Below are 24,268 nucleotides of genomic sequence, written 5' to 3' on the forward strand. Positions count from 1 at the left end.
CAACTTTGCAAGCTCTATATAAGAGCATAGCTGTTTCTCCAAATATAAATTTCTCACTCTCTACATATAAATGACAAAATTTTCACAACTATAGGTGAAATACCATGCTCTCAACTGTAAACCATTAAATAGTTTTAAGCACAACACAGGTATTAGTTTCAATACTAATAGAAATTAAATACAACTTGTTCACTACAACATTATCCAATACCACTTTTAAAAATTATAAAATATTTCCTTACAAGTGGACCATCTGAGTTTTCGAAGAAATAAATATACTTATAAATATACTTAGAAAACAACAGAAAGCACCTACTCATCATTTACCAGCAAAATTAATTCGTCTGTCTGTGCAAAAATCCCAAGAACACCCATGTGCCCTTGACGACTGAAAATGTGATGGGTTGTTGGCCCACTGCTAGTCCACGACCAGCCTGAGAAGTTCCGCCTCATGCTGGTTTCCTAGTCCTTATGATTTCTGCTCACTCTTGCTTTATTTTATAAGATCCGAACAACTTTTAGCTTTTTAATTGAGTAAGGACCTGAATCAAGGTAAAGAAAACGTGAGCAGACCACAGCATTGTGGTTCAAAGGAGCTTTGCGTGATTTGTACTGAGAGATATCATGTGCAACAAAGTTGGAAATGTGAGTTAAAGTATAACACAAACCAGCACCCTGGTGAAATTTCCAAAAGGTGAGGAAGTAGCAAAATCGTAAAGCCTAAACTGGGCCCATAAAATTTTAAGACATGCTCTACCAGTCAGAGGTCAATTTGAAATATAGTCTAATGGTAGTAATTACATGGAGTTTGATTAAATATTTAAAGGCTAAATAATGGCAGAAAACACTCCTCTCCAGTATAAAGATAGAGATCACAGACGTGTTGTGGGAAGCATTTCAACTGACTGCACTCTATCGAGCCGAAAGCATGGAAGCACAGCAGTGCAACCAGCACACACTTACTGTTCAAATCTTCTGTTTCGAAGGTCGCCATCATTAATCCTGACAATGCAATCATTCTCATGAAAAAGGTTTTCTTGTTCAGCTTTACCACCTTTCTCCAATCGTTTTACTAATAACCCCAGGGTTCTGGAACATTAAGAATGCAAATCATTACACATGTAATATTTCCACCACACGCAATGCCCTACTGCTTTAACACTGGTATTACATTTACAAAGACTTCCTAATAAAGGGGTACATTAAGTTGCTATTTATACATTTTAAAATAACACCACATAAAAATCAAAACAGTTAAAAATGATGTGTAGAAATGGATCCTTTCAAAAAATAGAAGAAATTGTTTCTGGCTTGTCAGTATTCTGTTTCTGAAACAAACCGTATACTTCTCTCTATGCTTAAAACTGCTTCAAACAGAGCTCGCCTGGCGGTTCAGTGGATATCACAGTGCGGAGCATGGATGAGCATGGATGAGTATTTATGAATAGCTCTGGCAGTTTTGTTTTCAGCCAGCTGGTACACTGCTATTGGCAAGCCCCATCTTTTCATGAAAGTCAAGGTAAGGAGGAAAGGCTACTTCAGTGCATTGTACATTTGAGAAGCAAAATAGGAAAGACTTCGAAAATGGAAGTGTCCATTCTTGGCATGTGAATTTGATAGTGACAAATATTCTAAATTTCAAAACTTGTTAGATCTCCCCAAAGTAAGTAACTTGTTGCCATTATTCCCATTTGAAGAAAAATAGGAGAAAATCAGTGACAGGTTCAAATAATGCCAGTCACCATCCATCTCTTCAATGTACTCAAATTCAGGTTGAAAGAAAAGCCTGAATGAACTTTTAGAGATCAACAGGGAGGAGAAAAAGTAAAAATTACTTGTGTACTTGGTCTAGAACACTATTCGACTGACAGGAAGGATACTCTACACCCCCCGGGACAAATAGCAAACACTCTATATGATCATAGTATAAGGAATAGGAATCTTTACCTAGTTCTAGTGCTGTGATTTAGTTAATGGTTGACATAAGTTCTATATCATAATGTTAAAACTTTTATAAACTTATTTTTGACCTGTCCATAGTTTGCATTTTCTTTCATAATCCTAATATTTTCAGGAAAAAAAAAATCTATATAGATAGTATAATTTAGAATCTTGAATAAAGTTGAAGATACAATAATTTCTAATGGCCTATTTATATTTTCCAATAGCATACAATTTGCAGTACCATATATATGCTTTCCAGTAAACAGACACCCAAATAGTTTCTTCTTTGACAGTAATTGTTATCTGTTCTGTGGCCATTTACCTAACTCTCCTGTTACTATTACTGACAGACACACCTTATCTCTACCATTGTATTGTAAGCTCCTGGAAGATAGAGAAGATGGGATTCAGCAATACATGCTCAAGCACTTAGCTAGTAGTAAGGTCTTGATAAATGACAACTGAATGAATGGATGATTGAGTTTAGCTGAGGCAAACAAGTCTCATATTTCAAATAAGCTTTTTGCAAAATAGAATACAAGTGAAATGCAATTTAGATTCAGATCCTTTTTTTCATAAAGGTGTCATCTATGCCAAATATATGATTGAACTGAAATAAATTGAATTGAGGCAAAGGTCCTTTTTCACTTGTTATTCTGCAGTTTAATCTTGTTTCTTTCATGAATATTTATAGAGTCATCGTTTAACTTCATTCTAATTTTTATTATTAAATATAGCAGAGAGACATTGCGTTTTACTGGGGTCAAGTCTAGCAGCTTGCAAGAATAATAAGAGGAGATAATATTTAAATTGCCTTTTGTAATTTTACCATTTGAGGATTAGCATCTACTAGTGTAAGAGTCGAAAAATCTTAGTGACTGAAGAAAACAATACTATGTAATTTTTAGTTACTTACCACCATATATTTGAACTAAATAAATATAAACACTCTTTGAGCTCAAAGGTAAGAATAAAGTATACTGAGGTAGCTGTATGAGCAACTTAACTGTCTTAGTTTATATTTGGAAGGAAGAGAATCCATAATATGCCACACCAATAATTAAATTATTGTTAAAATGTCATTATGACCACAATCTATCTCCCTATGCTTCCCCACTGTTTAAGTTCGTTTCTATGTGCGATTGAACAAAGTATTCTAGAAGAGAAATTAAATTATTAAGATATATTTATGACTGTTGAATGGGACAAAATAATTTGAGAAGTCAAATTAAATCGCAGTTATTGATAATACTGGAACAAGTAAAAGACATTGGGCCACTTTACTATCAAAGCATCCATGTAAAAGAACAGCTTAAAGGAAAAGATGACTCAGCCATCCACAGGCAGTCATAACATAACCACACACGTGGTGCTTCTACTGGGTGAGGGCACTTTTTAAAAGTGCAAGCATTCAGTACCTGCAATAAAAGTACATCCTATCAAAAGTCACTCAGTTCCTTAGTTTTTAATCAATGAAATTATGAGTGATTACTCAACATATTTACGACATTTCTGTACCCTAAAGGGAGTAATAATTATATTTTTACATATTCTGAAGTATTTTGTGTATTCTAAAATAGCCCACAGAATATTTTTAGAGAACTATATAGAGTATGTTTAATAGAAATTAGCAGTTAACTTATACTGATAATTTAAATTTACAAATTTATCCCTGATAGATCCTTTCAGTATTTATGACAGTTTAAAATAATATAACTTGGACATCTGTCATTTAATTCTACAAGTGGCATCAATATTTTTCAGATGAATAAGTCTATGGATTTATATTCATCTAGATAATCATTTTTCTTTTTAAATTTACTTTTTATTCTAGGAATCAGTCTAGAATGATAATCCAAAGTGAGAAAGCATGACGTGCTTCATTTATTGAATGGCTTGTCTTTCTGAATAAGCCCTCGTGTAGGGCCAAATGCATCAGTAATCCTAACATATAGTAAAAATGTTACAAATCGTTAAGTAAACTAGCACACTCTACAGAAAACATACAGAGGTTTATTAGATAAGGCTTTAGAACTCAGCATTGTTAAAATAGTAGAAAAAATCTCAGAATCCTGCTTCTCAGCACTAGAGACAAGAGAACTGATGGGTGGCGGGAGGAGGGAGGAACAGAAGGGGAAGAATTTCACTCTTGAGTGACACAGCAAGTGATCAGGGAATCAAAGGAACAGACTGAATTAAGGAGAAGTTAGTAGCCTGCTGATTTCTAAGTACTTGACCACACTATTAGAATCATTCTCTCAAAAAGAATGGATTAATTTAAAAGTAAAGTGGTACAATCTGCAAAATTATCTCATTTGCTTCACTAGGTGAAAATGATTACAAAAGGAATGGGAATGAACTATCAAAAAACTTCACAAGAAAATTGAACTGACAGCATAACAACCAGACTGAGAATGAAAAGTACCCTCTGAAGGAAAATCAAAGGAAAGTAATAAGAGATCTTTCGTCTTCCTAAAAAATGTGTGTGTAAGCAAATATATTTCCATATCTCCCTCTTTCAATTAAAAAGCATCTCAAATAGTGTAATTAAAAAAATTTAGGTATATATTGTGCCAATTCAACCAGCAACTAGAATCTGTTCTTTAAAGAATTAACTATATATAGTATTGTGGTTCCTGTAACACTTTTAGTAGAGAAAATAACCAAAGGTAAAGAACTTCAGAACATTTTGGCACATCAATGTGCTGGAACAGAGAATAGTTGTTCTTCTTGGCAATGAGTACCCGAATTCCTTTTCAGGGGCAACCATTTTCCATCAGAAGAAGAAACCACTTTGCGAAAAATAAAAGATGGGGGAAAAGGAAAAGAAGAGTTAAGTTGAGTGAATTCTGCTTGGGGGAGCAGTCCAGGGGCACAACCAGCCACCCAGAAACACTGTGCTGACAGACCTAGGAGAAGAGGCTTGGAGCACTGATTAACGTGGCACAGCAGCTCCGTGACGATGCATCTGTAGGGTTTCGGGGTGTGCTAAACATAATCTCCTTGACCGCCTGTGTGAATCTAATGAAAACTCTATGTGACACATATGCTTTTTGAGCAAATGGATTTTTTCTTCTCATAAATCTGAAACATCCCCAAACATACTCCTCTTCCAGTTTCCTATAACTTTTACAAAATTGGGGAGAAAACAGTATATCCACTTATGTACAAATCTCAATTCTGAATAATTTTCCTAAAAAAAAAAAAAAATGCAAATACACATATTCTTTTAAGCTCTTCCTCATGGCTTTTGAATAATGTTTCTTACAAATAGATAGATAGATACATACATACATACCAAAATAGGAAAAGGAGTCTATAGTCCAGAAAGTAAGTCATCGAAATACTGTATCTTCATACGCGATTTTGGATGCATAATTAGAAATTTAACTGCTTATATTATATTAAGGATTACACCACTACATTTTTACAAGGTTCATTAGCCTAATTATACACTTAATTAAAACAAACTCAGTCACACATGTTAATATGTTCAATTCCAAGTAAAAATTAAAACCAATGATAAAACTGAAAATAAGTAACGAATGTTTTATTGACATCTAAATTGGCTGAGCAAGTCTGAATTTTGCTTTGGTAATGCAAATTCCCACAACTGCCACCCAGCTGTATGGAAATGATCATAATTCATCTTAATAAAAGCTGACATAGTATAAACACCGCAAGTGTACTAAAGTCAGAGTAGGAACGGGGAGAACGGCTCCCATCAACCGGACCCTTTCAACTCACTGATTACTGAACCTGAGGGGCCGGCAGTAACCTACATTTGATCCTCGAGAACCACAGCCACCATCTTGGTGGACACAAACAGAAAAAAATTTAAAGGAATTCCAAGTTAAAGTAAGATCCTGATTTTTTAAAAATCTCTAATGGATGAGATGAAGTAGACCAAAAATAAAGTTAAATAAAAGTAGACAATTCTTTCCAATTAGAGGAGAAATGACAGGCATCATATTGCTACATTTAAAAGAGCAAGATTTATCTAAATGTAAAAGATGACTTTGGAAAACAAATTCACTTACTATGGTTCTTAATTGGAACTAACAAGTCTGCAGCTGAGAACGTACAATTGAAACTTTCTGATAAAAGGCAACAGATTCAGTAAATAAAGTTAAATTGTTTTTTTCTAAAGTAATTAAATTAAAATTGAATGCTCAGTTCAAGAGCATACTTTTTCTTTTAAAAGTAATATTCAACTTTAAAACTCTATAGTAAACTGAAATATACAAACCTCAAATAAAGCTTTTCTTAACAGCTGAGCTATACCATGAAATTCAAATTGGCTACATTCTTCATTAACATATGTGTCCAACTAACTAAACAAGTGTGTACTGGGATTCTCAAATTTATGGTATAACAGTAAAATCTCATTTCAGATTCATGATAGAAGAGAAAAAAATATTATTTTCTATTATATACACTAATTAGCACCTGCCTAGACAACCAGACCACCAAGCAATTCGGTGGGGCTTTTAAGGCACATACAGGAAGACAACAGAAAGATAAAATATCATTCTTATCAGCTACCACCAAGTACCACACTAAATATATTTTACAATTATATGTATTTTCTTCTTTAAACTATACGAAACTGTAGGAGTGTCTCATCCCTCAGATGTGAAGACTGAGGATAAGTGAAGCTAACTTGCCCAGGCCACACTTACTAAAAAGACAGAGCCAGGTTCTGTCTAAAGGAACCTCTGGCCTCAAAACTTGGACTGTCCCTCACAGCCCTTTGACAGGACCATGAGGACAGCATCTGGTCAAGTTAGCCACTGGCTAAGTAATACATTTCTAACCAGAAATTCTGAAAAGAAAGTGAACATTTTGGTTTTTATGTGTTATATAGAGACTAAAAAGTAATAAAATATAGGTTAAGTGAGCTAAGAGTTATAACTAAATAATTATAATCGTGCTATTCTTAGGAGGAACCAGGCTCAAATTTTGAGTAAATAATTAAGTAGATGAGGATGGATTTCTCGAGACCTTCCAAGGATATTTATTAACTACTTTTGTAGGAAGAATAGTTAAAACCTTTATAAAAACTTTAGTTTTTATTTGAGAGGAAAATTATTCAATATGTGTATCAATGATGCAAAAAACAAACATTTATATTTCAATCATTTTCTATATTAATTTGACCACAGGAAAATATATTTTCCAATAGGGTCTCTTCTATTTTAAATCAAACCTTGAACTTTCTAAAATATTCTTTAAGGTATGAGATATTTTTTCAGCTTAGATGGTAGAATTTATGGGCAGTAATGTAAGAAAGTAAGTCAAGGGAGAAAAGTCATGAAAAATCAATTTAACACAGAAATTTAAAAAGCTTGGTGTTGACCTTTCACCTAATACTCAAAATATTAAAATGAGATAAATGGTTTAAAAAAATCATTTGGGATAAAAATCTAAATTAATCAGACAAATCAAATAATGTACACTTGTAAAAAGTAAGTTGAGAAGTAATTAACATTAACAAGTAAAACATTTCACCAGCAAAAGCCGGTAAGTAGTGGAAAGCTAGAAACACACAAACACACACGTCTCTCTTACCAAGGGCTATTTTCTTATTAAAAGACTTTAGATTTTTCTTTAAGTCGCATGACTGGCAATCAGATATAGGAAGAAGAGTTGTGTGAGTACATATTACTAATCAGAGGATGTTAAATAAAGTTGTTTTTTTCTATTTCCTTTCCTCCTGGGAATTTCTTGGAGTTTGGGGTATGTATTGATGGACAATAATATACAGTTACAATAAAGAGGCTTTCTTATCATCTAGTAAGTGGAAATAAAATTTTGGACTCTTGGCCCCACCACCAAATAATATGAATAGAAAACATAAGAAAAGAAATTTCAGATATGAAAATTCTAGACTGTAAACTCCATGATGGCAAGCATTTTTATTTGTTTGGTTCTCTAAAGCAAATTACAGCTCATGAGCCAAAATTCAGCCTGCCAAAGTTTTTGTAAATAAAGCTTTATTGGAACACAGCCACATTCATTTGGTTATAATGTCTAAAGTTGCTTTTGTGCTACAATAACAGAATTTAATACTTGCAATAGAAACTCAGTGGCCCACACTGGCAAAAATAATGGCTATCTGACCCTTTACAGAGAGCTTGCCAATCCTTTATACAGAGTACGCCTAGACCAAGAATGGTGCCTGGTAGAGTCTAGATCTTTTTTAAATGTGCTTAATAAAATAAACCCAAACATATAACAACTCTGTGCATGAGAAAATTTACTGTGAAAGAAAATTCACTGTGAAAGAAAATTCCAAGGGCTGCAGGTTTAAGTAGAAGCAAAGCGTATATAAATGGTAAACGTCACTACAGAAAAGACCTCGTGAGGATGACTGCACTTTATTAAGAATGACAGGCTTTAGCCATACTTATTTCCATAGGGAAAAGGTTTAGAATATCTACTATAAGTTAGACTGTGGAGTCCAAGCAGAAGAATAATAGTGACTTAAAAAGTAATGCAGCCATATTTCAAGAAGAACTTCAGTAATTTCTCCATTATGTACTGAATGCAGTCTCATGGCCATTCATAAAGTGATTTCTAACAATCTCCAGTGCCATCTTCCAACACATAACACATTCTGCTTCAAATCAATGACTCATTACTTCTAACCAGTCATGTTCATTTTTATGTAGCATCTTCCTTTCATATATCCTCTTCCTGGAAAGAATACCCTTCCAGAATGTCACTAGCATAATTCCTGTATTTCCTTCCAAGAAGAGATCAAGTTCCATTGCTTCACTAAGGGTTTGTATAGTATCCAATATTCAATAGTCCTACTTCCTCTAAATCTCTGTGGCACAGATGCATAGAGTTCTGACATACAGCATGGCTCTTTTCATATACATATTTCTCAATTTGACTTTAATTCTCTTAAAACTAAACATAAAATCTTATAATTTCATAAGCCTAACTGCTATTTCTGTATATGACTTTATATCTTCCTTTTTAAATACTTAACATTATATCAAAATCATATTCCTATGTGATTAGAAAGCCTCAGGAAAACGCATTAACAGCTATAAAGCCAGGATATGACCTTCTTTTATTTCTAATATAATAATGCCATAGCTAATATGGATAGTCACAGGTTCATTCATTCCTTTACTGAGCAATACCTATGAGCCAAATTATAGAAATATAAAAAAATATAAAAAACATGGTTTTTCTGCCATAGGAAATGACAATTATTTACTTACTGAAAGTAGTAACATCTGTGATTTAAATAAGGAAGTTATGTTTGACATTTAAATCAGGAGGAAAAGAAATTATATGTGTGAAGTGAAAACTGATTTCAAGGTAATAAAACTGTGAATAAGGAGTTTTAGATGGAAAACGGTTCGTTATTTTTAAATAACATACAAGATGATGACTAAAAAGAAACAGCATCGGGGGGAATATAATGCTGTCTTTTCTGTGTTTCTATTTTTTTCCATTTCTAGGGATTTGAGACAGTGGTTAGGGAATGAGCAGCCACATGCCAATTGTCACTGACATCCCATTCAAGGAACAACATCCAACCTAGTCTAGAAAGCAGCCTCTTTATGTAGGTCCAGCAAGATCTTTATTTTAATAAACTTCATTATACCTCAGGCCATAATTATAGCTAAGTAGCTTTAAAATTTTTTCTAACACTGACTTCACATTTTTCTTACTTTCCTGAATTATATTTGACATTCAAGATGTTCTGCATTGTGTTGCTTCAGTTTTCGATATGTAATCCCAATTCTGCATTGTTCCTTAGACTTTGAGACTTTGAAAGCTAAATAAGAAAGTAACATTAATATACATGTGTCACTTTTATAAAATTATAGCTACAGCTCCAAGATAGTGCAGGTTCAGTTCTAGACCACTGTAATGAAGAGAATATCACAATACAGAGTAAGCCACTAAAATTTTTTGCTTTCCCAGTACACACAAAAGTTATGTTTATACTGTACTGTGTAGTCTATTGAGTGTGCGATAGCATTGTCTTAAAAATCAATGTGCATACCTTAATTAAATACACTTTATTGCTAAAAAATGCTAACATTCATCTGAGCCTTCAACAAGTCATAATCTTTTTGCCAGGGGAGAGTTTTATCTTCAATTTGTAAAAAATAGTATCGGCAAAACTCACTAAAGCAAAGTGCAATAAAACAAGGAACAGTAAGTCCTCACTTAACATCATCAATAAATTCTTAGAACTGCAATGAAATGACATACAATGAAATCAATTTTACCATAGGCCAATTGATATAAACAAGTTTAGTTCCTACTGCATCTCATTGACATTATAACAAAAACAGCATTGAACAAAACGAGGTTATCCGAGGACCTGCTGTATGCCTGTAAGTATTCGGTAAGTGTTATTCAATTATTTATATCTCCAAAATTGGGAAGGCCCAAGAATGACTGGAATTTTGTACAAGAGAAGTTATTTTTGGAAACTTCAACTTATATCTCATGAAGGTATATTTTCGTATTCCCACTAAATACATATTCAATTTTGTCAGGAGTTCTACTTAATTTCTTCCTTTCTGCTACACTGAATTGCTTAATTTGCTCTTGCCACCACCATGGAGCTGATGTGGTTCCCCTTATAAGCTATCATCACATTTAAAATGTGATGATAGTTACCAGCTTTAGTTACCTAATTCAGATAGCACTTCCTCTATCAGCTCACAGAGTAGCTCTTATATGTTAACATTTATCACATAATATAATTGTTTGCTTTCTTGGCTATCACTCCACCTTGACTGCAAAACTCTGGAGAAAGACTGTGTCCTGTTCACTTTTGTTTCCTAGCACCTGGCACAGAACTGATCACATGGCAAATGTTCGGGAAGATATCTAACTCAATGCGAAGAATCCACTTGGAAGCATTTCTAAGAAGAAGGGAGATGGGTGTTTCTCACTCTTGAACATTGGTATCTATGATTCTGAGCAGCCTGCCAACTTTTTCTCTCCCACTGTCAACCTGACTCTGAAGTACCTTTACTATCAAGTCCATGAAGAAGCTTAAAGATGCAACACAGGTGCTGGAAAAAAACAAAACAAAATAGTTCCGCTTTCCACTATGAAAACTGGTGATGCCTATAAAGAGTTTATAAGGAATCTTAATCTCTTTGTCCCTTATATAGAAAGGCTTCAGGAGATTTTCTTCATTAAGTACCCAATCAAAAGGGATTAAAAATGACTCAGCCGGAAAATAACTTCTAGTTCTGCAAAGGGATATTGTCTATCTTAAATATGTTCTGTATATTGAAACTAAACACACCATGCTAACCAGTAACTGGTAGATTTTGTGAAATGCTTTCTATTGAATTAATCTACAGTAGGTTTATTTTTCTATATTATTCTCCTTTTACATTAGGCTTGTCATTAATTTATTTTGTCCTAATATCCTTTCACACTGAAGTAAGAAGTGAGTAATAAATGACAAAAACATGTTTGTCATTGAAATACTGGTTCAAAGCTGGGACATACACAATTGAATCTCATTTGTGATGGATTGTGTTTCACAGGCAGTTAAAGACACATTAATATTAAGAAGCTATAATCTATGCATTTTTTTATTTTTTCTTATGAAATAAATAGAAAAAGATATAACTTTTGAAGTTATTTTAAATTATATTTTTAAAGGAAATAAAGGAAAGAGCCATTCTGAAAACAACTAAGCTTGTTTAACTAAAAGTTATTCAAAGAAATTTCAATGTTTCTCCAGAGTTTAAAATTTAAAAAAGAAGAAGGAGGAAAAAAGTGAAAGTAGTTACAACTCTGTGAATCTAACAGTACCCCAAATTCAAGGTGAATTTCATATTTTGTTAACACTAACATTCAAGCCTAAGTAAGAGTTCTAGGTAAATCAGCTTCAGCATCCAGACATTCCATAAAGCATGTACTCCACCAAAGAGATGAAGTCTGGACTCATCACAGTTAGGAAGATACACCAGGAGGGTGGCATGATTGTTCAAACAACCAGTTAAAAAAAAATAATGATTTAACTGCATGCTTGGTAACTGATATTGCGTGTCTTTTACAACTCATGATATGCTTATAATTCCTTGGCCAGAATTTAACCCATGTTCTAAGTTCTCAGTCACTGGTCTAAGGCAACTTTTCAGCTTCCCCTTCTCCCAGGGTAAAGAAAGGAGAGAGCGAGAGGAAGGGAGGGAGAGAGATTAGATTAGATAGATTAGATAGATGATAGATAGATAGACGGACAGATGATAACGATAAAAGAAAGAAGTTCAAAACAGGAAACCAATAGTTCGTAAATGTATTTCACAGGACAATCATTAGATAGGCAAATATATGAGGCTGTGATTAAACTTCAACAAGGTAAACCTGCTTGGGTTAATAGTTTTGGGAAGGATGCGATGCACTTCACTTGTTGTCTGTGACAGAGGCCCATACCATTAGTTGAAAAATCAATTCATAATGTGTATTTGAATACATTTTTTAAAAACATAATAATTATTTCACAGAAAAAAAGCAGCAGAATAAAAGAAACTCATATAGCATTTTAAGTTCTTAAGGATATGTGGCCTATCAAGTAATGAAGTCATATTAACAAACAGTACAAAATTTTGACGTTTCAATGTGCAGAGATTAAAGGGAAGGAGCCACAAGCCACATGATAGGAAATAAATCATAACTTGTCTAACTTTTAAAAAATGTCAAACATAAACATAAAAATCTTATAAAATTAAAAAACTAATCATAAAAATGAATTTAAAATGAGTCATTACCTATGTTATCCAGATAATTTTTAGTGGATAAATTTTTTGAGAAAATTGCTTTAAGCTCTCCCTTGACTTGGCAAATTCATCCAGAATTCTGACTCTAAAGTCCATCATCAATTTACAGCAAAGTAAAATGTCTGCACAGATGTGATGAACAATAAAATTATTAGGATAATTTAAATGCTCGATTTGTTCATCAGCCTAAGTGCTTTCTGTGATCGTGATGTATACGTATGAAGTGGCAGTTGCCCCAAATGAAAACATTTCCATTAAGCATATGCTAAATCAACACCACTCTACATCCAAGCATAAATGAAGATAAAACACTCCACATTATGATTCAATTAAAAACCTCCAAGATACGTTACCTGCCGCCTCGAGCACTGAAAGGCACTACATGGATTCCCAGAGGCCCTCCATCGTTGGGGACGTGTACGAGCTTTACCATATCACTGTGAGACAATGATGAATGAGGGAGCATGAACATGGACTGTAAACAAACCAAATTGAAACAGAACAAAACGACAACAACAACAAAAAAACAACACAGACACACAACAGACACCAAAAGTGAACAAAACAAAAATCCCACCAGCACACACTCGTGTACGTACACACTCTGAAATATAAGCATGGTGATGAAGGCAACATTAAACACTACATACCTGAACACTAGTCTGATGGCATGGAGGGAGAGCAATCGTCAGAGATAACTACATTAAAAATGACATAGAACCATTTCTCTTGGACCACACTCTTCTGTGTCACACAAGCACACATTTTGCAAGTCTAATCTCTAGACTTCCACTGAAAAATTTCCATCCCAATATATTCTTCAAGAACAATGAAGATCAACTGAATAAAGGTGATTCAACTACAAAGCACTTTATAATTTACAAAGTGCTCGTCTATATATGTCTCATCCATAACCCAATAAGGTCAAAGTTTTGCTCCTGTAGGGGGCAGTGCAGATGTGACCCAACTGTCCTTACTCCCCACATTCGACTACAATCCAAAGTCATCATTTCTTAAATTGCTACAAGTGCAGGCTATGAAATTGCTTTCTCAAAGGGAACAGATATCCACTAAAAACCAAATTATGTTCAAAAAGTGTTTGTAATTGAACTTTAAAGTCATGAAGTTACATATATGAAGTAACATGAGATTACTTCTATTACATGACTAAAGTACTTTATTATTAATACAATAAGCCCAAGTTTAATGAAAATTGATGTACTTTAAAGAATGTAAATTTTCTAAACCATTTAAATGAGATTTCACTCTTTATAGATGTCTGTGTGTTGCACAGAAAACTAAGCAATACTTATCTAACAATCAATATTTGGAAACAGCATTTTAATTAAATATCTAGTTTAAGCAACCTGGGCAACCATAAATAAATACTAATAAACTTAACAAAGGTCACAGAATAATTTTTATATAATGTAAAATGCCAATTCTTCAACTGTATTTCCTAAATAAAAACCTGGGGTTATCCTATATACTATGAATGTCCTGATCTGAAGAAAATTAAAGAGACAGAGAGATTAAACAAATAAAAAAAAAAAAAACTGAAAGTGTGCATAGATTTAATGACATATACAAATTAGGACAAAATAAAAAATTTCACCATACTAAGGTAACATTATTTAAATGGAATTTAAATTTTTTTATATTTTCATATTATTTTATAATTCTACTTTAGATATATTTAATACTACTTAAACATCTATTTAATGATTGGTTTGTCAACTAAGAATAGTATGGTTACTTTAATAATTTTTTTATTCTACATGCTTTCTAAAAGGAGCTATTACATAGTAAGTATTTAAATATATTTATATATCCAAACATAATCTGATTCTAGAGCCTAATCTCACTGAGGAAGTTTTTACAGCCTTCCTGAGAAAACTAAAAGAAGACAATTAAGAGTTCAAATGTTAATCTTGATCCTCTAACTTTTGCCCAAAATCAAAGAAAAAGTTCAGAATGACTACCCTCTCTGTTCTAAGCTACCAAGAGAAGTTCTAAAAACCTTTTCCATTTAAACATGCCAATTTTAAGATAATTGTACAGTTGTGATAACATAGGGAAGTTTTACTTTGTCCTTTTATACTTAAAATCACATTCAAGGTTCCTAACCAATGACCTCTAATTTTTCATGAAATATTTTGAGAGGTTCTATTTTCTCAAATCAAAATATATATACTAAAATGGCTAGTGCTTACATGATCCAACTAGTTTGTCAAGTAAAGTATGTCCACAATTTTTTTTTTTAGCAAAGCTGAAGAACAAACGAATGATCAAAATACTGACAGAAAGCAATCTGAAAACAGTTACAGTGCTGTTAACATGACAAACATTTTCAATCAAATACTATTTTATATTATAATTTAATAGTATTTGCCAAGGCACAAAACTCAGAACGGGTACATGTGAATTTCCATGCTATTCTTTTTACATTAGATAATTAACTCAATAGATGAAAGATGCTCTCTGGACAAAAAAACCAATGCAAGGCATTGTTTTTAACTCAGCACGAACATTCCACACGCCACACGCTTTTGGAATACTTGCTGGTAGCAGTGATGCCATATGTATATTACAAGTTTAATTAAAACCATCAGTAACTTACTCCAGAGAAAAGCTGGGTATGTTTTCCAAACCAGTGTCAGCATGTCCAACGGGTTCAACACGGCTGTTGTCTTCTTCTGTCCCATCCTCATCCTGGATGGCACAAAACAAAGAGAAGTACACTTTGAGTTAGGTTTATTTCTATAATGTGAAAGAAAACCGGATAAAAGTGAAGTCTAATAGCCATTATGATCATGTTATAATTAAGTCTTTCATCTAGAGAAGATGGCCTTTAATGATAAGATGGGTTTGTGTATATGAAAAGCTGCATTTTAAAACAATAATCTCCTGAGTTAGCATATCCCAGCAGGTGAACAAGATACCACTGTGATAAAAAAAAAAAAAAAAATTAGAACTTCTACTTAATGTTAACATTCCTATTTTTACTTTACTTTTTGGTGTATGTTTTAGGAAGTAATTATAGGTTACTACAATGTTATATTAATAAATAAATGTGCATGACACAGAGGATGCATGTTTAAAATTTTTACTAAACAGTTGAGACCATTATAAATTTTAATGACTATGAAAATCTTCAAAGTCATATTTGTCAGTTCCTCAGTTCCACTAACATAACTTGTCAAAATGAGTATGCAGTAAGTACAATCCTTGACTCAAATCCTTCATCCTATGAAATTTCATATAAAGTTACCCTGAGCCAATTAACTGTTTAGAGTTATCTGTGAATGCATCAAGATCTTAAGTTATAAAGAACCACTTCCGTTTACTTCTTTTAAGGCCCTAGCAGAGGGAAAGGCACACACAGCAACATAATCAATACCTACCTTTGTTATCATTACTTTTACAAAGGCAATATTTGATAACAAATTATGTTCCAACATGTTGTAGAAACTGGGATTGGGTAAGTATGCTGGTACTCCAAACGGTGCTAGGTGGAATAAATGTGATGGTTCATAAAAATAAATGAAATGTCACCGAAGAATATGCCTTACTTTATAATCTTGGTCATTGTCTGTTTGTTAAGGGGTTCAATAACAGTTAGTTTGGCTTCTCAGGATCATTTGAATAATGATAAACATGCCTGACTGATATCAGTGATCTTAGAATATTTAGAAAAGACTCAGAATCTCCAAGTACAGTGGCTCATGTGGGCTTCGCCATGGATCCACTGTGTCCGGCACCCAGTAGGTACTCTGTAAATACCTTGCTGATAAAAACAAAATTATCCCTAGGAATCTCTGGGGTAATAAATTTCTAAATACAACAAAATAAAATTTACTTAATCTATTTCTTAGAAGTGTATGTTTATAATTTATATACCTTTAATTTGTTAGGTTTATCCTTGCTACTACATGAATTAGACAATAGTGATTTATAATTACTGTTTGACGTGAAATCATTAAACTATCTACATGAGAGTCCACCATGAGAGAAAAATTTTATATTTGTAGTTACGTATTCGAGAGACCGATAGTAGAAATGTATATGCTGTCAACAGACATCAACCAACAAAATGACAAGCAAAGGTTATAAGTTCAAGTCAGTATCAAACAATATTTCAAATTATTGAAGCAATATTAAGTCAAGGCAGAACAGTTGATAATGTCTAACTGGCATTTCCTCTGACAATTTACCAAAATAAGAAGCTGAATGAATGCATTTTTCTATGAGTTGTAGATGGGCTCCATGAGTCCTCAATGGCGGGCACCGCATGGAGCCAAACTACTTTAAGATTGATGATCCTGTGTTTTGAGAGGCTCTCATATGCACTTCTTAGTCATTTATCTCTTTTAAGCACCAGCATATATTTCAAAAGTTAACTGAACCTGCCTAAAAACCACACTTTGACTGTAAACAATTCCCAAAATTATGCTTTTCCTTTGGGAGTGGAATAGGGGAGGAGAGCAAAGCAACTGTTTATAAATCAGATGGAAAACATAAAGATAATCTTACAAGTTAAGGACATTTTGTTTCAGGATTCACTAACAATTTAGGCACTACTGAAATGCCACCACGATGTGTTAACCAGTTGAAACACCTGTGTTGCACTAGGAAGCACCACATAAATGAGATGTCCCCAACTACAGTGATAAAACAGTAACTGGTCATTTACACATTCACTGTTCACACAGCAGCCATTATCAGGCCCCCAAAAGCTGTGGAATATTATTTCATGAAGCTGCATGTAGTGTTCAGTTTAGATAGCAACATTCACTGCCCTGAGGCAGAGCTGCAATTGCTGTGGATACCACAACTTAGAATTTGCCCACTTCTAGATGTGTAAATATCAGCTCCTACAGTGCTTTATTTTGTTTCATACTTTTAACTACCTGTGACTGAACATAATTATTTTTAGCAAGAGTAATACATTGAATTCCATTATAACCATAGTCTAGTAGACACCCCCTGACCTGCAGGGGGTACATTTCAAGACCCTCAGTGGGTGCTTGAAACCATGGAGAGCACCAAACCCCATACATATTGTTTTTTTCCTATACATACACACCTATGATAAAGTTTAATTTATAAATTAGGCACAGTAAGGAATTAACAATAATAATAGAACAATTATAACAATGTACTGTAATAAAAGTTATGTGAATGTGGACCCCCACCCCCACCCCTCCCTGTAACCGATCTGATAGGTGACTAATGGGCAGGATGTTCATACAGCCTGGAGAAACTGGACAAATGAGTGAGTCATGTCTCAAGGGGGACAAAGTATGATGACACACAACTTAAAATTTATGAATCGTGTTATTTCTGAAATTTTCCATTTAATATTTTTAGACTGCTGTTGGCCATGGGTAACTAAAGTTATAGAAGGCAAAACTGTGGATAAGGGGGACTACTGTAAATGAATCTCAGTACTATTCATGTTAAGTCAATATTGAAGGTCTATAGTATTAATTTAAACTATGCAGTGTTAAAAAATTCCAGGAGTCAATATAGTTTTTTAATTCTTTCCTCTCTCTCCGTTTTATAGAAGGGTATAGTGGTTAAGAGCTCAGATTAGAGCATTAAACAGAACTGGGTTTGAACGCCAATTCTACCATGTGCCAGTTTTACATCCTTAGGCAAGTTATATAGCCCTTCTATTATTTCTATCCTTGTTTCTATAAAATAGAAATAAAAGAATCTTCTTCTTAGGAATACTGAGAAGAATAAGATATGCCTGACACACAGTAATTGCCTACTAAATATTAGCTGTTATTAAAAGGGGAATAAATAATAAATACATGACATATAAAACACACCTCAAATGTTTTAGGGTAATGTTACACAACTATGAGACAGTTTAAGAGTATATAGTCGTCATCCATTCATACTTTGTGTCTTGCAATACAATGTAATATTAAACATATTACCTATGAATTAAATACAGAATATATTATCCCCATTTTAGAAACTTGCGTAAAACCCAGTATTTGTTGTGCTTTACTACATACAAAATACTTTCATGGTAAAATGCCTTTGCAATGAGAAAACACATTAAAAATATATAAACAACTAAATACTGTGTACAATCAAGTAAATGGCAAGAGGAGGTAAACACTATGGATTACCAGTTGAGGAAACTTTCAGAGAAAACAGATATCAAGAACTATGAAGGGTCTATGATTTTACCCTACTTGAAATCTCATAAGTTAACCTACCATGGCTTGCTTCATGGATGCTAGCAGAAGAAACAAGACTCCTGGGTCAGAGATGAAAGACAGTTTATTACAGCAATAGCACTAGTTAGAGTAACAACCTTTCATTTACTGGTTCCTCAAATTATCACAAGGTGATGTGTAGAGGGCCAGGAGACACTGGCACACACAGAAGAAATCTGAATTTAGGGAACCCAAATTTTTTATATAGACAGAAAGCATGCCTGCTCATTGCTATGGATGGAGACACAGTGCCTATCTTCTAAGGTTGGTTGCTGTACACACATCCTTGAAAGTATAGTCTAGAACAAGATGTATAAAAATGCAAGAAAACTATGGAGAACTATTTCTCAACAACAGAGTTTAACCTACGCATTGCCAAATGGTAGCATTTGTACGATTACTAGCAAACTGAACCTAGGAATATCATTAATAAAAGCCCTAGAATAATGTCTTCATTATTATGAAGTAACTAATAACATTAAATTCTATTAGATAAAAGAGTCATACCTGCTATATCAAGGATTAAATTATTTTTCAGTGTAGAACTACGTTCAACCAAACAAAAAAAAAATTAAGTGTAAAAGTTAAAAAAATTTGAGACAGACATGTAAGGTCTTTACTTCCCATAGACCCTTTCACGTTAAGCTATTTTTGGATGTGGTCCAGCAAAACCCATGAAATTCAATAATACAATGGACAGAACCCAAGGAAAGTCCTGGAATATGGTGAAAAGACAGCCCAAAGAAGCAAAAACCAGTTCACATTAGAGTAGCAAGACAGAAAGGTCTAAGATATCAATCTCCAAGAAAAAAAGAAATTAATAATTGGTCTGATATTTTGACCATTTGGGAAATATTCTGAAAAACCTGATACAGAATATGTATGTGGGGTGTGGAGAGGTGTTAAAGTTATGAACAGAGAAAACAAAACCAATTTTTAAAAAGTCAAACCAATTAGCTCTAGGAACAACAAAAGAAAATTTGTAGGAGAGGATATTTAATCAGAGTGCCAACTAGGTTATGCAGTGAGCAATTCTTACATTACCATATAATGTGACACTGGTTTTTGATTTAGACTTTTGATGTAACAATACTGAGAGAAGAGGTACCTGGAAAGTAAAAGTGGCGCAAAAGGAAAACCTCTCATCCTCCATAATGGCAAGTCAACAGATGTCATAAATCGTTTACTTAGAAACATAGAAGTAAATACTCAAACAAACATCTACATAAAGGGAAACAGGACAGGGAACCAGGAGGAGTAGGACAGAGAGACTAACAGTTTTTATTTATTTTTATTCTGATTACATATTTGACAATCCCATTGAGGGCAGAAGGGCTCTTTGGGTCCAACTCCACATCCACACTCTCAAGGTACCCATAGGGCACTTGGCATCAGATTTATACTTCACAGGATACAAGGAAGGAAACCTAGCTGGCCAGCAAGACAGCAGCCTGCTTTTGTCCTTGGGAGGAACAGTCTGCACAACTGTGCAGGAGCTCTCTTTGTGGGTTCTCCAGACAAGAGCTCAGGTGAAAGGAAAGACTCTCACATCAGCTGGTTGCAAGCATTGCCCTGGCTTGCAAGTCTCTTGACTCAGAGAAGCCAGTATCTGTTACAACAACACCATGGCCATAACTGCTTGTCAGATATTCACAGTTTTTCAAGTCCAAATGCAATTTATCAGAGTTCACTTTTACCATACAAAAGTAGTTGATGGAAGTCTTTATCAGACTTCCAGAAAAGGGAAGCTAAAAAATAACCAAAGTTTAAATTCTCAAGCAGAAGGCAGAAAAGATTTTGTTAACACTTTATACCATATTCTACTGATGTAAGCAAAAATTTTTAAAAGATGAAGGAGTTAAAGGAGAGAAAAGAATTGACAGAAAAGTGAACATTTGATAAGTTTCTGTGAGAAGGATGAGTTTTAGATCAGGTTAGAAATTCATTTTAGACAAGTGGAAATAAAAGCATCATGTGAACCTATTGGTTCTCTGCTTCTAGTAAAAATTAATATTCTCACTTTCTTCCATAATACTAACAATATAAAGGCTAACTCTCAATTGAAAGACTGTCAACTGAAAAAGCCAACAGATTCTCAAATCACAAGCATTCGCTGTTTAAGAAAATGAAATCCGACTAAACTCCTAATTACCTTTTTAATTTGAAAAATTACCAATTAGATTTTTTCTTACTTGAGTATGAACATCTTTTCTACATTCACAGATTTAAAAAAAAAAAAAAAAAAAAAAGAGAGAGATACAAAAACTTAAGTGGATGCCACTGCAAAGAAGTACAGGATTTTAAATTACAACACTTAAAAGTTGAATCTGGCCTCCATCATTCACCTATTAACTAAGGGAGCAAATTCTGTACCTGATTTATTTAGAAAACAAAGAAAACAGAAGCACACTGCTTTACAGGAACATCATAAAACTTCATGTAGAAATCAATTACTTGTCTATATCTACATTCAAACTCTGAGTTCCAAAGAAGTAATATTTTCAATATTTATTACTTGAAAAAAAAGTCTACAATTTTAAGAAATGATTTATCACTTTAAGGATATTTTATAAAAAACTAAAGTGATACTCGCCTACATACCCGCCTGCATACCTACCTTTGATTTTTGTCTAAGAAGCACAAAAGGAAATGAAAGTTCTGATGATACCCCCTTAAAATTTTTTCAATATTTTTTCATGAAGTGTTTTTGTAATTATTTTTAACAAAAGTAATTTAATTGGTTCAATTATATTGCTACAAATACGCTCAACTAAGTGGTCTTTTTCACACTCTTTAGAGTACCTCCAAGATACTCCAAACTTACACAAGAGATATGTAAACTATTAATAGGCTATAGTATCCCAGAAAAAGTATTTACTTGGATGTTGACAACAAGAGTTAAACCACTTTGGGGGTGTTCACATTTGATGGACTATAATTCCAAGGGGACTCTGTTTCCAAGTCCCCTAAGTGCCACAAATAAGATTCCAGAAGGCTTTTGTGTTAATGTTGCCACTACTTGATTAATTGGTTAAATCTCCAGAGAAAAGTAAGTTCCCATCAAACCTGGAAAACAACTGAAAATATGTGGGGAAAGGGTACCTTACACCCGAAAATTATAAATCTGAGCAACCTTCCAAAGAAATAAATTCAGGAAATGTATAATACAATTTTACTTCGTGATCATTATATTCCACTAGACTAAAAGCACTTCTGAAAAAAATTTAATTCAAATACTTTTAAGGTCAGACAATATCAGATAATAAACAAGACCTTCTAAATTAAAAATATATTCTAAAGTAAAAATACGTGGGGGAAATTAATAGATGTTATACTTTTAAATGCAGTGCCATTAATTATAAAACTGTGCTCTACAGAACCCAGAACTCAACATCAAATATTTTGGATTATATGAAGAATAATTCAGTACCTGTGATGTTGAATAGTATATGTGAGCTTTATCCCCTCAACCAGATTCCTAAACTCTCATCTGAAGCTAATATTGATCAAATGGAACAGCAAACATAGCATTTAACACAGTCCATGAAATTTCCATTTAACACAGAAATAAAACATTTTCTGTTTCGAAATACACACAACATGACTCCACACAACCCAAGGCAAGAGAAGAGTCTATAACGAAAACGCAGATGGTGCTGATTCATGGAAGCTATCTAACCACAGAGAACAACAAAAAGTATGTATCTTTGCACCTGTTACACAGAGTGAAATCTCAAAATTAAGTTCCAAAATGTAAGTCTGCTTCTCATAGATTATGAGAATTTCAGGGCAAGAAGGACTATTATTGGAAGATATCTAGTCCAATATCCAATCATCTACTGGAATCTTCTTCCCCTCTTCCATTTTTCCTGTGTCCATGATACACAAATGAAGCCTTACACACTGATGCTTACTAGGAATCACTGAGTTCTTCAGTAACTAAGCCCAGCAGCTCACCTGGCATCCTCTGCCTCACTCCTATCCTCTCCCAAACAGATGAGTTTGCAAGTATCTATCATGACTTCAGCAATACCAAGGCACTTGTACATGAAGTGCGGCTGCACTATTCATAGTCCCCCACACACTCTAAAGGCCAAACGGAGGCCCATCAGGTAATGTGATTTTAATCAGTCTGATTAATCTGGTTTCAGATGTGGCTTGTTTCCCATAATAACACCAATTTGTTTTCTTTGGAACATTCCTGAAAAAAATACTCTGACTTATAGATTGTTAAAATGTACAGATTTTATAATCTGACCAATCTTGCTTTTCTAACAATAACATTCTAATCCTTATTGAGGACATTTTAAAATGTTTTATTTTGGGAGTGAAATAAGTAATACATGGGTTAAGTAAATAATGCTTACCTTACTCATTGGTACATTAAAAAACTATTATTTTTAAAAAACAATATATAACTTTTCATTCAAAAAACCAATTTCCCCTTGGCTTAAAAATGATTTCAAATTAATAACTGATTCATTAGGATAGGAACTAAATTTTTAAATAAACATTTATTTAAATCAATAATAAATAAAAAATCTAAACAAATATTTCCTGCTAGTAAGTGCAGATCCCTTCTTAAAAGGACAAGAAACCTACAAATTTTAAAATCTATAACAAAAAATAAAAATGATCATCGGTGGTATGTACTGAGGATTTATGATGTGCCTGTTACTAAGTCCACTTCTTTCATCCTCAATACAACCTTGATTTTATCATTAACACAATCCTTAAACATATTTCAATAAACAAAACATATGGGACTTTTAATGAATTAAGTATGTTCAGTCTTTTTTCTAAACTTAACTGAGCAACATAACCACATGACAAGTTCTGAATGATTTGAGCATAGTGTTGTTTGGATAACAGAGCTGTGTTGTTGACATGCAAAATATTCGTTAACAAGGCTTAATGAAGATTCTGCATGAAATTACATCCAGAAACATACTGGACCCACCCAGCATGTGTAAAGGTTAATGAACAAACTGCCTCTGCCTAGCCCTTATCCATCTCACCAGCCCTACTTTCTTAATCTGAATTTAAAAAATAACTTTATTTCATAAGTTTGCTGTGATGGACTCATGGATATCTCTAATGCAAAGCACTTTATATATAAAAAATTATAGATATTTAGAGAAAATAGAATTAATTTTACTAAACACTTAGAACACCACAAGCCGTGTGCCTATTTGTTTTATAAATTTTCATTTTAGGAGAAACAAAAGGATCTTACCAGTGGCAAGACTATAAGTGATTGTTACTATGTCTTTACAACATTAAGTGAGGAGAACATCTTTTAGAAAT

The 24,268-nt window shown here is 33.5% G+C and overlaps 1 protein-coding gene across 1 annotated transcript in view; it reads right to left on the minus strand.

Annotated features, from left to right (window-relative positions):
* PARD3 (par-3 family cell polarity regulator) overlaps positions 1 to 24,268 on the minus strand; it is a gene marked incomplete at its 5' end in the record, with an annotated part of 522,521 nt that overhangs the window by 263,963 nt on the left and 234,290 nt on the right. Inside the window, 3 exons of the mRNA XM_023521117.1 lie at positions 964 to 1,089; positions 13,079 to 13,162; positions 15,346 to 15,437. Coding sequence (XP_023376885.1) covers positions 964 to 1,089; positions 13,079 to 13,162; positions 15,346 to 15,437 — 302 coding nt within the window. The remainder of the gene's footprint in view (positions 1 to 963; positions 1,090 to 13,078; positions 13,163 to 15,345; positions 15,438 to 24,268) is intronic.

Source organism: Pteropus vampyrus, unplaced genomic scaffold (assembly GCF_000151845.1).
Source record: "Pteropus vampyrus isolate Shadow unplaced genomic scaffold, Pvam_2.0 Scaffold294, whole genome shotgun sequence".
Lineage (NCBI taxonomy): Eukaryota > Metazoa > Chordata > Mammalia > Chiroptera > Pteropodidae > Pteropus > Pteropus vampyrus.